This window comes from Arachis duranensis, chromosome 10 (genome assembly GCF_000817695.3).
Source record: "Arachis duranensis cultivar V14167 chromosome 10, aradu.V14167.gnm2.J7QH, whole genome shotgun sequence".
Taxonomy (NCBI): domain Eukaryota; kingdom Viridiplantae; phylum Streptophyta; class Magnoliopsida; order Fabales; family Fabaceae; genus Arachis; species Arachis duranensis.
The window spans coordinates 50,806,189-50,824,177 of NC_029781.3; the positions used below are offsets into that span (position 1 = coordinate 50,806,189).

General features: G+C 36.3%; 2 protein-coding genes across 7 annotated transcripts; one reads left to right on the forward strand and one right to left on the reverse strand.

Moving 5' to 3' along the window:
• Positions 1 to 4,126: 4,126 nt before the first annotated feature.
• On the reverse strand, positions 4,127 to 8,434 carry LOC107470052 (uncharacterized). 6 transcript variants are annotated; one of them, XR_008003793.1, is made up of 10 exons: positions 8,007 to 8,434; positions 7,857 to 7,876; positions 7,719 to 7,779; positions 7,285 to 7,340; positions 7,043 to 7,126; positions 6,618 to 6,755; positions 6,194 to 6,466; positions 5,397 to 5,568; positions 4,828 to 4,901; positions 4,127 to 4,470 (listed from the first exon to the last, which is right to left on the reverse strand). XR_008003793.1 is itself a non-coding variant. In XM_016089435.3 (9 exons), exons 6-9 carry the CDS (start codon positions 6,272 to 6,274, stop codon positions 4,426 to 4,428), a joined length of 372 nt encoding a protein of 123 aa, XP_015944921.2. In that variant the 5' UTR covers positions 6,275 to 6,466; positions 7,043 to 7,126; positions 7,257 to 7,340; positions 7,719 to 7,779; positions 7,857 to 7,876; positions 8,007 to 8,434; the 3' UTR covers positions 4,127 to 4,425. The 6 variants fall into 6 exon arrangements, 2 of the variants coding, with proteins under 2 accessions (XP_015944921.2, XP_052111082.1); XR_008003792.1 differs by having other exon boundaries at positions 7,257 to 7,340; XR_002368854.2 differs by having other exon boundaries at positions 7,708 to 7,779.
• Positions 8,435 to 13,620: 5,186 nt separating this feature from the next.
• LOC107470046 (polyadenylate-binding protein RBP47) lies at positions 13,621 to 17,756 on the forward strand. Its single transcript, XM_016089426.3, has 6 exons — positions 13,621 to 14,335; positions 15,238 to 15,721; positions 16,268 to 16,350; positions 16,431 to 16,561; positions 16,833 to 16,929; positions 17,311 to 17,756. Exons 1-6 carry the CDS (start codon positions 13,907 to 13,909, stop codon positions 17,431 to 17,433), a joined length of 1,347 nt encoding a protein of 448 aa, XP_015944912.1. The 5' UTR covers positions 13,621 to 13,906; the 3' UTR covers positions 17,434 to 17,756.
• The last annotated feature ends 233 nt before the right edge of the window (positions 17,757 to 17,989 follow it).

Here is a 17,989-nt window from a genome sequence, read left to right on the forward strand (position 1 = left end):
AACTTGGCCACCAACGTTGCTTCTTCTTCATCTTCTCCAAGCTCCTTCTCCAACCTTCCTCCATACTTTCTTTCACCTATCATCAACCAACACATGCATCAAAGCTTTGCTAAAGTCATGAGAATTCTAATCATTCTTAGCACACAAGTAATTATACCATAATTTTCATGAAATTGCATCAAATTAATCATAATTGGATGAATCTAGGTATGCATGAATTTCTACCCAATTTGCTTACTTATAACTCAAGAAAGTGCATAAAACCTATTAAAAACAAAGAAAAAGGCTAATAAAACTAGCCTATGATGCCTTGGCATCACAACACAAAACTTAAATCTTGCTTGTCCCTAAGCAAGTACTGAATTATTAAGAAGAAAGAATGAAATAGAAGGGGATGCTCATGTCAGCAAGTCATTTTTATTAGTTCATGGGGTTTTATGCAGAAAATGCAGTAGTTCACTTCTTATTGATCTTTAGGCATAGAATGTCTCCTTCAAGCATCAATTTACATACTGCTATGACCTCTTATTATTCACTCATCCTTGGTAATTACTTTTCTTTATTTTCTTTCCGTGTAAGTTTTAGCTCAATGTCATGTGTTGTAGCAGTTTCTTAGCTTATTTGTACTCAACACATATTCATTACAGAAACTTGGCTCATAATTCTTCTTAGAACATTGATGCCCAGCACCTCTTTGGGTTACTAAATGTCTTGTAACTAGGTTGTTCTTGATAGTGGACTTTTGGTTGATAATTCCGGGTTAGTTAACCCAAGTTACCAAGTGTTAAAGTACTCCATAGAACCTAATCATCCAAGCAGATCCTAGTATAAAGACACCACAGGTATATGTCCTATGGTCCAAGCTATTGGTGTCTAGCCTTATTCCTTGCTTTATTTTGTTTTTGCTGCCACTTTTGGCTTTTCTTTTTCCTTCTTTTTGTTTATTTTTCTTTCATCCAAGGACTTTTATTTACTAAGATTCATAGACAACATGCTAGTGTTTACTAAAAGGTGAGCAATCTATCCTTTATTCATTATGAGTGAGCTACTACACAATCAAACATACATATCACCACTTACTGTTGTTTCACTTCTAGATAAAAAGGAACTATTCCTCTTCTTGTTCAAACATTTCTTTTATTAAAATTGAAAAGGCTCATGGGACAAGACAAGCATTCAAGCAGTGAAAGTGAAAGCTCACACACCTAGGCTAGTGATGAGTCCATATTTTTCGATATATTTTGGCTTGATTTGAATAGATTCTAGTATATGAACTCGCACTTAAGCACCAAAATAGCATACTTTTGTGTTTGATCCCTAATTTGTTCCTAAATGTGAAAACATGCAATTTTGTGCTTTAATAGAGCAAATTAATTCCACTTTTTTATCATTCGATGATGTGATATGGTTTGTGAGTGATTTCAGGCCTTGAAGGCAAGAATGGATGGCCAAAAGTGTAAGGAAGCCTGCACAAGGGAGAAAACATGAAGAAAACAAGGAAAAGTACACACAGCGAGGTGTGCGTGCGCACAACCCTGCGTGCGTATGCACAAGCAAGAACTTTCATGTGTGCATGCGCACGAGCACCTGTGCGTACGCACAGGAGGATTTTTAGCCGAGTGTGCAGACGCACACATCTGTGCATCAGCTCAGGATCCAACACGTGATTTCATTAATGAAACACGTGCAGCGCGTATTTTGAGGCCTCTTGGCCTATTTTGGAGGGCTGGAATGCTGAAATGAAAGGCTATATAAAGGGGATATCAACACATTTGAAGGCACTTACTTAATTAGCTTAGGGAGCTCACTTAGAGAGTTTTAGAGAGTAATTAGGAGTAGGAGTAGGAGTAGTGTAGCATTGCTCTCTTAGGGTTTTAGTTTCCATTTTAATTGTAGCATTTTATAGCAAGCTTTGATCTTTGATTTTGCCTCTTTAATTGTAAGTACTCTCAATTTCCTCTTTAATTATAGCACATTACTTTCATTTGCCTTGGTTCAAGTTACTTGTTTATAATTGCAATTTTGTGTTTCTTGAAGTTTTGATTGCTGAATTTTATGTTTCATGCTTCCTTTATGTTTGATTGCTTGTTTACATTTGGTTTTGTTGATAGTTGGTTATAGTTCTCCATTTTCCTTTTACAATTTTCCATGTTTTACTTTTATGCACACAAGGTGTTTGTGAAAATGCCAACCTTAGATTTTGAGTAGATTTTCATACCTTGGCTTGTGGGTTGAATTCCTAGGATACTAGAGTCATAATTTCTGACATTTAGTGGTAATTCTTGGGTAGTTAGTTGACTCTTGTTTCCATTGACGCTAGCCTTTTATCAACTAGTTAGGTAAGTTGGTTAGGACTTATGGATTAAGGTCAATTATGCTTGCTTGACTTACTCCTCGATGGTTGGGGTTAACTAGGCGAGAGAGACTCATCATAATTACCATAGTTTTGGTTATGGCGATGATAGGATTCCTTGGATTCTCATTCCCAAGTCAAGGCTCCTTTTATGCATTAATTACAATTTTGCTCATTACTTAGTTCTTTGATTTCTTGGTTCTTTTAATTTTTAATATCTTGTTTGAAAACCCCCTTTTGCCTTAACAACCAAAGAAATAATACTTCAATTGCGTCCTAGGGAGAACGACCCAAGGTTTAAGCACTCTCAGTTTATATTTTGATTTGAATTGGATTATTTGATTTGGGAGTTAATTATTGGTCTAAACTATACTTTCAACAAATGAAATTCTACTTTGTGAAAATCTAGATCGACGATAAACGCCCAGCATCAACTAGCATACTTATTGCAAAGTTAAACATACAAAATGCTTGATGTCCTAAACTAACATTTAACTATTAACTAAAACAAACATGTTCTTTCTTTATTGAATAGAATAACCAAGGAGCAATTCCACCTTTCATTTTTTATCATGTTTGTCTTTCTTCTTCTTCTCGCTTGCTTGCTTGCTAGTCTCTCCCTTGGTTCTTCTCTCCTTCTCCTTCTTTGTGGCCTTTGACTCTATTGTGCCTTTGTGACATTCATCATCCTTTCGAGGGTCATAGGCATGCCTGGATACAGCCAGGTTGGGTGTTCATCCTCCAGTGGTACTCTGGCCTTCATGCATAACCTCATAATGGTGCTTGGATAATGGAGCCAGGCTTCAGCAGAATTTTTCTCTGCAACCCTTTGGAGTTGCTTTGAGCTTTGATTTATGCAGGAAAATATTGAAAATTTAAAGAAAAGAATAAGGAGGAACCAATAATTGAAGACAAGTGCAAAGAGAATTTGTAGATGCTGTCAACCCTGACCTCTTCACACTCTAACAAGTATAACCTGAGCTATAGAGATCCAACTGATGCGGTTCTAGTGGAATTAAAAAGCTAACTTCTATAGCTTTCCAACGATATATAATAGTCTATGATTACTCTCTGGACTCACAGCGCTAAATGCGGTGACATTGGCGTTCAATGCTATTCCATGTCCCACCTGCACAATGTCTTGGGAGTTATGGCGTTTAACGCCATGTCAGCAGTGTTCAATGCCATTCCACTCCCACATGCAATAAACTGAATCACAAGTGACGTTCAATACTAGAAACTTCGCGTTCAATGCCAAGAGCCCAGTGAAAAAGAGGAAATAGCGTTCAACGCTACTCCAGCGGCGTCACTACAAGAAAACAGCTCTATTGCCACGCTTTTAAAGCATGGCGAAAAGCTGAAAAAAGCGTGACGATAGCTTTTTAGCCATGCTTTTTGAGCTACCACCATGCTTTTGAAAGGGTGGCCTCTTAAAGGGTAGCGGTTGCTTTATCGGCACGCTTTTGGTGACCTATCGCCACGCTTTATTTTTTGCCACGCTTTTGCAGACTGCCCCGCTTAAAAAGTGTGGCCATATGCGAGAGATACGGCCACGCTTTTAAAGCGTGGCGATAGCGGGAGATACGGCCACGCTTTTAAAGCGTGGCGATAGCGGGAGATACGGCCACGCTTTTAAAGCGTGGCGATAGCGGGAGATACGGCCACGCTTTTAAAGCGTGGCGATAGCGGGAGATACGGCCACGCTTTTAAAACGTGGCGACAGCCTTATCAAATTTAAAAAAAAAATTCAATCCCTTTTTATTACCAAACCTATAAATATAATATGCAATTTTTATTACAAGATAAATTAAACAGTAATTAATAACAATTTTTGGTATAATTGTTTTATACATTAATCCTCATACAAAACTTTCCAGGTTTTTTCAGTAACAAAAAACCCTTCAACCTACTATCCAACCGAAATTCACTAACTAAGCAAAACGCATGTATAATTACAAAAGCAATGGAAAATTAATAGTAGGTCTGGGATCTCAAGATCACGTCAGGGTCCCTCATTTTCTGTATTTTATATTTTTCTTACAACCTTGTGCCCAACAAGTACATAATCGAGCTCAATATCCCCCTCTCAGAATGATTCCCAACAATGTTTGGTGGAGCTGAAAAAAATAACACCAACATCAACAAAATGATTTCATTTCCTTTTCGTAGAACATAATGAAAATGCTAACAATCTTCGACCAAAGACATAACAATGAAGAAATAAGGAATAACCCCATTGGCAAGCAAGCTCAGTGCTTTTTTTTCTTTTGCAAAAAAGAAACAAAAAAAAAAGGTAACAGGAACCATTGAATTACCATGCAAAAGGGAGAAAGGAATCTAACCAATTGGCAATGCAGGATGCAATGCAAGTAGGTAGAGATCAAATTTCAGTAAACAATTTAAGCAGAAATTAGGTATACTCGTCATGTTAATACGAGAAGGTTCCAAAACTCAACGGACAGAATCAGAATTACCTCTTGAATGGTTTTCTTTAGATCAAAAGCATTTTTCACTCGAGCATCCAGGAAGGCCCATGTATCATGGAAGTCTAACAAGAAACAAACGAAAGATGTATTAAGAAATGTCTTCACTTGTTACAACACCACATCAGAGCCACAAACAGCTTGTTATCCATCTAAGTATAAGATACTATATTGATGGAGTGAGGTGGGGAGGGGCATAAAAGAATAAATTCCATTGTTTTTCCCCTGATTACATACTTTATCAAGATACTACTCAAATTCATTTCCATGAAAAAATTGGTACTATGACAGGATCAGTTCAAGAAAATAAGGAGAGTTTGAGAGAATGGACAATTGAACACAGTTAATATTTTCTGGCTATTCACATACTGAAAAAGAGAGAATGAGCGAAGGGGGGAATCAAATGGAACTGAATGATTGATGAAAGATATCACAATCGACAGAATGATTACCATAAAAAGAAAAGCACAAAAAACACAAAATAATGGATGGAAAGCTTAAATCAACCAAAAAATACGAGAAAATTTGTATGCTCAGAAAGAAGGGGCAGAAAAACAAACCAGGAGATGTATATGTCAGCATATAAATCTCGGTTGTCAAGTATAGTCTTGCTAGGACAGTGCGCTTGGCATACCAATCAATATCAGAAGCATTGTCACCTGCAGCATGCCAAATCTCATCCACCAGTATTGCCCTCTGCTTAAAACTAGTTGGAACATTCACTGGTTGAGCCTGTAATGCAAGATATATATATATATATATATATTAAAAAAAAAACTCAAAAGCTGCATGCAAGATATATATCCAATGCCTAATAATACTTCATAGTCAATTAGGTATACTCGTCACAATTTAGTCCAGAAATCATCACATGCCGCAGCCCCTTTTTTCTTTTATCAAGCAATATACATAATCTAATATATTCAAAAGTGTCCTAAGGTTTACTATTATGCATTTTACCATTAATAATAAAAGAGGGGGTGGAGGTTACCTAATTGATCAACAACTTGGCCATAAGCCATAAAACAAAAAAAAAAACTTAAGAAAGTCTTCAGTCTTCACCCTTTACTGCTATGTACTTTTACTAGTTGCATGTTAAAATTTGCTTAATTTTATTCTTCTTTTATGTTTTCCAAATAAACATCTCATTGATTCTAAAGCTAGTATAACTTATTTTAATATACTAAAGTTATTGTGAAATTACAACAAATATGCAAAAGTGAGTTGGTGATATGAATAAGCATGCCATGTACTGAAGAAACGAGCAATTCTAACAGATCATTGGCATTGCAAAAGGGTACTATCATACTATTTAAACAGTACAATGCAGCTCAAGCACCAAAAAAATATTAAATACCTTCTGTTCTGGTGGACCAACATTGGTTGTCCTTGTATTCAGTATATCCTCAATGCCCTGTGAGTTACTACTTTCATCCATACTTCTTGAATTTTTATACCTCCCACTACTCCATTTGGCTCCTCTGTTTGTCCTTGAAAACTTTGAATTGAAAGGTCGCTGAGTTTGGGCAACAGAAGAATGTCGCTTCAAAGCAAACAAAACATCATCTGATGTACTTCGAATTTCAGATCCAAAAATAGCAGAGTCCCATTATTTCAACCATAAGAGTACCTGTCTCAGACAAAAAACAAATCAATTAATGGGTACAAAAGCAAATTGTTAAAAAAATTAAAGAAAAAAGTAGAAAAAAATGTTTATATCTTCCAACTATAACTCTTGTAAGTAATTTTTTCCAGAGCTAAATTTCATACTAGAGATGTACCTCACGATTTGTTTGTTCATCACTAAGAAGCTCAGTAAATGACTTTGGTGCATATTTATCTACCCAAAGTTGCTCATGCACCATTTGTGATGCAGGAACATCTAGATAGCTTTGGCCCTCCAAACTAGCTTCCATGGTCTTTTAAAAAAGAATAATCAAGTAATAATTAATGCAACCTCTGTTTAATTTCAAAGTTTAACATAATTTACAAGTCCTATCAAAATTCAAAAGATTTTAGAATGATTTTACCAGTCTTGAAAATTAACCAAACAAAAATATCCCTGAGTTCACGTCAGCAACAGTTAGTCTTCTAAACTGACGACATTTCTTGGATTCAATATTTATAAATTGCCTAAAGACTCAAACCCATAAAAGAATTGCTGCATTTATAATCTAAAGAGAGAAAATTACAATATTGGACCTACCCAAAAGCTTCAGCCAATTTGAATTCTCTTGGAATGTATCTTCTAGCTTTCTCTGCCTTCACAAGATGGAGTTAATACAAGGCACTGATAAACAAAGAAACAGAACAGTTAATGAAAGAAACAATTCCCATTTCCCACAAATTAAAGTTGAACATACATAAACAACAGTTAGAGAAAGATTCATTGTTACAATTTTGCAGACTTAATGAATTACCTTCCTCTAAATACCCATGGACGCTTACCATAGAACCATACCCAGATGAAGAAGATGATTTTGCTTCTACAGCTTCTATAAACTCTGAATAAAAACAGAATGCAAATAATCATTCATATATAAATGCATGTAATTAGAGAGCAAGAAGAACTTAATTATTGCCTTTAAAGCTGTTTCAGCTGTATCGAAAATCATGACACATCACTGTATCGAAAATCAAAAGCTGTTTCTTTTTCCTTGGCATTTCAATTCCAAAAACTACTTCAGTTAATTCGATTTGAGGAATATTCATAACACATTACTGTATCAGCTTAAGTATAAACTTACAAAACTAACCAAACTAACTAAACACTAGCTTGCTTTAACAGTATTGCTAATTTAAGAAAACATTATTTCATACTGAATCAGCAATTAATGTTTAAAACAGAAGAACAAGATCAGAGTATGGTACCGAAACATTACCACAAGCCACAGTGCATTCCTCGCTAGTTGCACTAGCTTGATTTAGCTTGGCACTCGATACCTAAAACCAACAAACAAAAATATTTTAAAAGTGAAAGATCATAAATCGAAGTAGTTGAAGTGAGAGAAGAAACTTACAGAGATCCATGATGTGGTTCCTGCAGATGGCACAGTCATCCACAACAATATTTGCAATCAATAACAGAAGCATTTGATATTAATAACTTCAAAGTGCGAGATAATCGTACTAAAAAATAGGAACAAGTTAGGGTTTAAGGAAAAACGAACCCCAAGCCCAGAGAGCAACAGCGTTCCACTTCTTGATCTCGAAGAGCTTGGGCTTCTTGGTGGAAGGGCCAGCGGCGCTGCTGGAGGGCTGGCCGGCGGGGACCATAGGAACATCAGAATCAAGTGTCGCATTAATCTCTTCCTTTCTCTGGCGGAGGGGGCACTAACGGAGGGGTTGTGAGAGAGGTTGACTAACGAGTGTTATTGGAAGCGAGAGTGAGAACGCCAGCGAAGAACGGCCACTGCTCCTGTGTGAGAAGGATGGAGGAGGAGGAGAAGAGCGCGGTAGCTGGGACTCGCGAAGGCGCCATGAAAGCGACAACGAACCCACCACCGCTGCTGCCGTCCTGCGTGTCAGCGTGAGAAGGATGGAGGAGGAGTACATTAGGGTTAGGGAGAGAGGGGGCGCCGCTGCTGCGTGATTAAGGGTTAGGGGAATGGGGAATAAGGGTTTTGTTAGAAACGAAAAGTTAAAAATTTTTTTGGGAACTTTTTTGGCCACGCTTTTAAAGCGTGCCAAAAAAGTTATAAGAAACGGCCACGCTTTTAAAACGCCAGTATAAGAAAATCCTGTCACCACACTTTTAAAGCGTGTCTGTTTTTCTCTATGGCTATGCTTTTTAAGCGTGGCAAAAAAAAGTGGTCAAATCTCTATTAAATAGCCACCCTCAACAAAGCGTGGCCATTGACTACTTTTAGCCACGCTTTTGAAGCGTGGCAGAAAAAACGTGGCCGTTTCTCTAATCAATTGCCACCCTTACAAAAGTGTGGCCATTGACCCTTTTCGCCACGATTTTGAAGCGTAGAGAAAAAAATGTGGCCAAATCTCTATTCAATCGCCACCCTCACAAAAGCATGGACATTGACCACTTTTGGCCACGCTTTTAAAGCGTGACAAAAAAAAGTGTGGCCATAGACCTTTTTCTTGTAGTGCGTTAAACGCGAGACTCGCCAAAAGGATTGCACAATTTGATGTTAGGAGTGGAATTTGACGCCATCAAACTGGCGTTTGATGCCATCTACTTGCAATACAGCCCAAGATCCAAGGAAATCATTCTGAGCTTTCGAATTAATGACAAGATTTGATTAGATTGAATGGCGAAGATCCATTTTCAAGGAAAATCTCTTAGCACAATTAATTATTCAAGAAATTGATGGTTGATTAGGTTAGGAGAAATTGAATTGCCAAGGGATTGGGGTTCCATTTATTTAGGGTTTGCCATGAATTATATCTCTGCATAATCAAAGTAGATAGCAATAATTGTTAATCTACCTTTACCTATGCCTATATGAATATCTTCAAGTTGTAGATCCAAAGCGAGTAGTTACTTTAGTAGAGCCAGTTGATTCCGGCGATTCTGTTGATAATCAAGCCCAACTAATCAAGCTCACAACCATCAACACAATAACTCACAAGGCTCAGGATCCAAAAAGGGCAAGGAAGATCATTAGTTAGAGTTAGTTAGGAAGTACATTTGATTATAATTTGAATTTCAGAATAGTCAGACTAGTATAAACTCCCAAATTATTTTTTCATTGGGGGAAAACTTTCATATTCTTATTTAATTTTCTACTTCTTTCACATTTTCATACCCATTTTTGTAATTATTTGAGCTATGAGTAGCTAATCCTCTCTTCATTGAGGGAAAAGAGCTATGTTGGATTTCAATTCATTAATGTGACTAATTCTTCAACTTCAATTCATCTTTCATTTGTTTCTTTAGAAAGAGTCTCCATTCTTCATCAAGGATCTAAATCTATCGGAAAATAATTTATATCTAAATTAGATTTTATGATCACTTGGAAAAGTGGATTTATAAAATCAAGCTTGAAAACTCTTTCTCTCAATTCTCATGATTATGGATATGGATTTGATAAGTGACATTGAATCAATTCTATCTAGATCTTGAAAAATTGGGTGGTGATAAGTCAAAGAATGTGCTTCATCTCTTCTCATGTGCAATTGATAAAAGAATTAGCAATTGATCAAGTCAAGAGAAATTGAATTACCAAGGAATTGGAATTCAATTACTTATAATTTGTCAAGAGATTAATGATTGCACGACTGAAGTGGAGATGAGAGCTACTGATCATGTGGACTCAACATTTCTCTACCCCAATGTTCTTCCCATTATCATCTTCTTACCTTACTTTAGAATTGCCTTTAATTGATATATTTATATTGATTCTTTTCCTTGCACTTTACTATTGCTTCTACTCACCTTAATTCTTGCCATTTACATTCTATTTATTTATATTCTTGCAATTTAAGGTCTAGTCATTTACATTTAAGTCATTTATTGCTTTCATTTACTTCTTTATCAAGTCATTTATATCTTAGCTTGTATTACCAATTGTTCATTATCCAAATTTGAATCGTCTAACTAGAATAATCAATTAATCATTGCTTGCTTAATCCATTAATCCTCGTGAAAATGATAACCAATTCGCTGTTGTATTACTTGATGCGACTCGGTGCACTTGCCGATAAGTTAAGCATAGAAATCTAGTTTCATGCTATCCCTACCATATCCAAGAACAAAATACAATTATACTCACCAATCACATAGAACAAGATAGAATATAACAGAAAATGAACATAGTCAGACGTATTGGTCCCCAATGAATTATATTATCAGTCGGATTAGTCTCTAAAAATGATTACATTTTGGTATTTTGTAAGACAGGGATCAATTTATCGTCGATCGATCCTACGTGTCAGTTAACATTTGACTCATTTAATTAACGTGCTACGTGGGATATGTTGTTAGGATTTGACGACTCGAGTTGATGGGGACCAATTTGACTAATGTTAATGGTTGTTAAGGACTTATGAAACTATTAAAAATTATTACAGATTAATACGTCTGATGTGGACTTTTTTGGGATTAATTTGAATAAATACTCAATAAAAAATATTACTATTATTAATAAATACCAACATAATTAATTATTAAATGTTGATTTATGTATAATTGACTATATAATACTTTTGTAAAATATAATTGAAAAGAAAGACATACAAATTGGCATCAGAATATACTTTGCCACTCTGGACGTTAGAATGTAAGTCGTTATAGAATTAGAATTATTGGTTATTGATTATTGACTCACGAAAATATAAAAAAAATTATAATAATAATTATTATAAAGATATGAAATAGAATGATAAAATTATTGACAAATATCAATAATCGTTAAAAGTTAATTTGCCTATGAGTGATTATATGATATTTTTCTAAAAAATTATTAAAAACATATGCAAATTAGTATCCGAATAAGCTAGCTCAGTATACCTAGGATTATACTAGTCCTGTTGTAAAATAATATAATAATATATAGTAGTTAATTTAATAGCTAGTATTTTGTAATAATTTTTTTTAGATTTTTTATTTAAATTAAATAAATATAAAAATTACAAAAATATATAAAATATAAAATAATTACTTAAATGTACAGCGTATCACATCTTGAGTATTGAAGGAGGAATTAAAAAATAAGCATATCTTAAATACTCAAATTCCATTCTATGATGGAACAACGGCTAACGTATCCAGAATACACTCGAAATACGTGTTAAGCATAGAAAAGGGTACTAAACATCCAAGATGCGTGTAAATACTGAACACGGTCTCAATATCCGAGATAAATCAGTAACATGTACTAGCAATAATCTAAGAACATCGTGTATAGTTATATAAAAAAAACACATAGTAATACTACATAAACTATGGCCTAACTACTAATGCCGGTCGCCAGGATGGTCCAAGTGGTGTCCCATCTCACATCCATGAGGACGTGTCACTCTTGGAGACCTTGTTGGCCGAGGAAAAACAATTGGGTGGCTCACAGTGGAAGGTGTCTGCTATGCTAGTGGTGGTATTTCCCCATGCATGTGTGGACGTGGTGGAGATGGAAGCGATACTGATCCAGTTATAGGTGGATATGGTGGTGGTGGTGGAACCTGGTAATACGATGATGGGTGCTGATCCATATTGATGCGATGGTGGTAGTAGAGTCCGGTGATGTGATGATGGCATCTGATAGCCTATTGGATGAGTTGTATATAGTCCAAATCATATTCAATGTGGTGCTGAATACCTAGACCTATCGATGAGCCAGGTATGTCGGTATGGTCTCTCTAAGTTCAATCACGATTTGTGTACTGATCCATCGCATCCCCAGATACACCCACAATCTGGAAACATGTCATCGATGTTTATTTCAACGTCTAAGCCAATGTCAAACTGGGTCTACTCTCAGGCAACTCTATCATCCTGGTGATGAGCAGTGCTGGAGCTACCTGGGATGAGGGTCCTGGCTATGTCCGTCTCATGCCCAGCAAAGAATCCCGATGAGAAAATTTCTACATGTGTAGCTGTCGTAGGATCCTCCGATATATCCTCCAGCTATGCATACTCAGCCTCCTTATCTGACAGCTAATTATCTCCCTAGCACACTATTATATTTATTTGACTTAAGTTAAAATTAATTATAAAAATATTATAACATACTATACATACCTAAGTTAATATAGAAGTTCTAACTAACAAAATCAAAATATCTGACACATTAACTAAATTAATAAAACCTAAACACCTAACTTAATTATTTATTGAAAATAAAATGGGAAAAAATTAACTTTAAAATCCAAAACTCCAGTTATGTGCTAACTGCCAAGTCGCATTTAGTCTGTTGATATTTCTGTCGCAAATATATTATCGGAGAGCCATATGTACTTCAGGAACTCGAACTTAAGCTGTTATAAAGTTACAAAATTCCTAAAAATTATTCAAATGAACGAAAATCTCGACTACTGTGGCATTATATATGTCTCGAAGCATATCTTGGGTGCTGAGACTCGTATTAGGCTTTTGAGTGTATCTCGGATACTAAAACCTTGTTCAACGTTTACACGTATCTCGGATGTTCAGTTTTCGTTTTCCTGTTTAACACGTATCTCGAGTGCACCTTGAATACGTGAATCGTCATTACGTCACCGGGATCTAAGTACTCGAGATGTAATACGTTGTGTATTTAAGTAATTACTTTATATTTTATGCATTTTCGTAATTTCTATATTTATTTAATTTAAATAAAAAATTCCTTCTTTCTTTAAACTTTAAAGAAATCTTAAAATAAAAATAAATATCATCCGGAGAAATAGAAATATTACAATAAAATTCAGTAAATTTAGGATTGATTTGTTAAAATAAAGAAGATAAGAGAAACTGAGAAAGGAAACAGATTTTTTACCCGGGTAGATATAATTTAAAAAATAATAATAAAAAATCATTATATGATTTCACCCGTGTATTCTTATCAACACCCCCAACCCAATAATATCCAAGAATAAAATAAGATTCATCCTGGTAGATAGATCATAGATCATAGATAAGTGATAACCCTAAAACAAAGGTAACGGTCATTCATGTGTGCCACTGCCAGCGTATCCATCTTACGAGCTACTGACGTGCGCAACAACTGAGTAACTTGGAGAGCAGCAAGTGGGAGAACAGAAGGAAGAGAAAGAAATAGCAGCCACTTAACGAGAGCCGTCGATTATTTTCTACTGGACCCCACACAAACCCCCCCCCCTCTTTCTCTCTCTTTCCTTTTCTCTCTCCCTCCAGATCCAAACCCAACCCAAAGAAAGTGCGCGTGTTGTTATTTACTTGATTTAAAACCCAACCCTACTACCACCGTAACCCTCCTCTTCTTCGTTTTTGGTCTCTACACCCTGGTTGGACCAAAGTCCTCTCTCTTTCTCTCTCTCTAACATCTTCTATTCAAGAGACTCATAGAGAGAGAGAGAGACAGAGAAACACTAATCAAACCATATACACATATATAGATAGATAGATAGATATAAACTTATTGTTTATAGCTGTTTGATTTGAATGGCTCAAGCAACGAACGGTGGGGATCTGAATCAGAATGGACAGCAGCAGAGTCAGCAGCAGTGGGCGCAGCCGCATCAGTATCAGCAGCAATGGATGGCCATGCAGTATCCAGCAACCGCCATGGCCATGATGCAGCAGCAGATGATGATGTACCCGCAGCATTACATGCCGTATGTTCATCCTCACCATTACCAGCCTCCGCCGCCGCCGCCGACCGCTCACCACCACCACCAGCATCATTTCAAGCAGCAGCAGACTCCGCCGCCGTCGTCTCAACCGCCGCAGCAGCACCACAACAACCACCATGGCCAGCAGAAGCAGCAATCTGGCTCCAACGGCGAAGAGATCAGGACGATCTGGCTCGGCGACCTTCACCATTGGATGGACGAGAACTACCTCGTCAATTGCTTTGCTCACACCGGCGAGGTATAACTCTCTCTCTCTCTCTCTCTCTCTCTCTCTCTCTCTGGATTTAATTTAAGCTTGTTGCTTGGTTTTGGATTTTGATGGATTCAATGAGATTCTCGTTTTGGCATAATTAATATTATTATCTCGTGTGTTTTGTTAGATGCAGGCAATTATAGTAAAGATAATTCTCTTTCTTACTGAACTTTGCTGTTTCACACTATGTAGTGTAATTAATCCCTCCGCGTTTGAGATATTCTGTTTTGGTATAAATGAACTTGATTTATAACGTGAAGTGGTGTGTATGTACAGAAGTAATTTTTCACATTTGATTCTGACTTCAGATTTAACTGTCAACATGTGTTTGATGAACCGTACATTTTTGTGCAAACAGCAGATTACAGATTGGCTCTCTTTGCTATAACTAGTGACAAGTGAGTTAGTTGAGCTGGCATCTAATCTAGACTTCACGTTTATGTATTGTGTGTCCCTTGATAAATTTTTTGTCTCGTTGTCTGTGATTGCTGGACTAGGCTGATGTAATTTAAGACATACTTCCGTTTTAGTCTTTGGTGTTTGTTACTGTAAGATGTCTAGGAGTTGCCATGGGGTGGTCCAAGTGGTCCCCTAATCTGAAGGCTGAAGATGTAGGTCTGTTGAGACCAAGCTTTTTATTTAACATAATGCATTTGCGATCTCTTAATTGCAATGTGGAAACAAGTGTAACAAAAGTCAAATCGGCCCAATCTTTGATTCCTCCTTTTGTAAATGACCATGTGTTGAAGATTGCCATTAACATCTAGTCATTACCTTTTAGGGGAATCCCTGAACCTTTTAAGCTTTTGCGATTCCTATTTTCTCAAATTTAGTGCTTCACTCAACAAAGCTACTTGAATTTTGACATTGTGTTATCTTATTTGCAGGTTTTATCAGCCAAGGTCATACGAAATAAGCAGACAGGTCAGTCAGAGGGATATGGATTCGTGGAGTTTTATTCACGAGCAACAGCTGAGAAAGTTTTGCAGAACTATAATGGTACAATGATGCCAAATACAGATCAGGCATTCCGGCTGAATTGGGCTACATTCAGTACAGGCGATAGGCGATCTGATGCTGCTACTTCTGATCTCTCTATATTTGTGGGGGACTTGGCTATAGATGTTACTGATGCTATGCTGCAAGAGACTTTTTCTAGTAGATATTCATCCATTAAGGGAGCAAAAGTTGTAATTGATTCTAATACTGGCCGTTCCAAAGGTTATGGTTTTGTTAGGTTTGGTGATGAAAATGAGAGGACAAGGGCAATGACTGAAATGAATGGCATTTATTGTTCAAGTAGGCCTATGAGAATAGGTGTTGCAACACCCAAGAAAACTTATGGCTATCAGCAACAATATTCTTCACAAGGTTTGTTAATTTTTAATTCACGTTGACCCTATATTAATTTGGTATGTTCACATCATGCTTTCCTTTTTAAGCTAGTTGATCATTTATGTCTATGATGAAATTTGTAAGTAATGCATGATATACTATTTGTAAAACATAGTTCAAGTAGAGTTGTTAATGCTCGTATCAAATGCCTTGCATCGTCTATTTGTATGGTTTGATAATTGCTTATTTGATATTTCTGTTTTTGGCCTTCTATTTTCTGTTCCTTTGTTTATCAACTGTTACATGTCTCCAATGTCTAAATGGTAAGTCCGCTGTTTCTCTCACACCTCAATTAATGTGTTGATGAATTTTAATGTACGGATATCTTTTTTGGTTTAAAAAGTTGAGAAGCTTGAATCCATGATCACACTGAAACATGCATTGGTCATTGGTTTAAAATGTATATACAGCATGCTGTTGATGTTTGTAATGCCGTAAGTTTTAGCTGGAAAAGTGCAGTATATCTTACGATGTGCTTCTAATTAGAAATTTCTAAATCTAATATTGTGTTTCTATAAGCAGCCGTAGTGTTGGCTGGTGGACACCCATCTAATGGTGTTGTGGCCCAAGGTTCCCAGGCTGAAGGAGATCTTAACAACACAACTGTAAGTCCGTTTTAAGAACTTTATATATGCCTGTTAATCAGCTCGCTTGATATATCGGTAACCAGATTTTTGCTCCACAGATATTTGTTGGAGGGCTTGATTCTGATATCGGTGATGATGACCTCAGACAACCCTTTTTGCAATTTGGTGAGGTTGTCTCTGTGAAGATTCCAGTGGGTAAAGGGTGTGGTTTTGTTCAATTCGCTGACAGGTATTATTTTGGTATCCCTTAAGATGTGTTTTCTGTGAAATGAAAATTGGCATATACATTCTTAAGATGGATGAGGACCAAGGAGTCCTTTATTATGTCCAACAATATTATATTTGGAACTTATAAGGACATGGATATCATGCAAGATTTTGAGGGCTACTATAAATAATGATTGTGATTGGTATTCCAATTATCGTTGGTACTGTCTTTTTTACTTTTTCTTGGGTGACTTACGTATTTTCTGTATCTGCTGCTACTGTCTGTGTTACAGAAAAAATGCCGAGGAAGCCATTCAGGCATTGAATGGGACTGTAATTGGGAAACAGACAGTGCGTCTTTCATGGGGTCGCAGTCCAGGAAATAAGCATGTGAGTTGGTTTTCCTAATTTTCAACTTATGTTGATAGTATAATATTTTACCTCACAACATAGTGAGAAAATTGTTCAGTATTATCTTTTATTGTTCATAGAACTTTTGAAGTTAATTAGTTGCTAAATTAGCATACATTATTCTTTTTAATTTCTTTTTACTTTAGACCTAGATTTCAAAGGGCTCAAAATTCGCTCTGGCAGCTGACAGAAATTTTCCTAACCAGCTTTTGCTAAATCAATTATCTTACTCATCAGTTCTCTGAAATCTCAACCAAAAAGTGCCCCCCAGTTTCATAGGAAAATAAATTTAAATGGAAACTCTTTATATGATTCTGTGATTATTGAAATCCATCTCTAACAATACCTTGGATGTAACAGTGGAGAGCTGATTCCAATGGAAACCATTATGGTGGTCAAGGTTATGGGAATCATGGATTTGCTGTGAAACAGAATCAGGATATAGCAGTGCAGCCTGCTGCTGCAATTCAAGGGGCTTCATAATGTGGCTTAGCTGACAAGTCGGTATTGAAGTAGGATGGATTTTATTATTGTTCTCCAAGTAAAACTGTAGTATTATTTTTAAATTTTTGTAGCTTGAATTATATTGGTATGCAAGATTGTATTAATATATATATTACTGTCTGAAATTTTGGATTGAACCTGACCATATTACATGGCTCGGGTATTTTTTTAAAAAAAAACCCTTGAAAGATATTGGTAGCTGGGAGCAAAGGTGGAACACTTTTGATTAAGGCAATTGCCAGTGTATACCCACTAACATAATGTCTCCAATATGAAAGGAGATTCTAGCCTGCTGGCCAAAACTAGCAAATGTCAAATGATGTGTGTTCAGTACTTTCAGGCTTGTCAGTTCTCAGCAGTCAGCATGGTGAACCACAGGTGTAGAACTATTCATCTATCTGATCTTCCTTTTTAGACTTTTTTCCTTTTTTTTTGGGTCAAGTGGATTGGATAGTCTTCAATCCTATGCATTACACCTATGTACTACATATTCACACAACACACTCACACACTACATGGATACACACTATTAGCA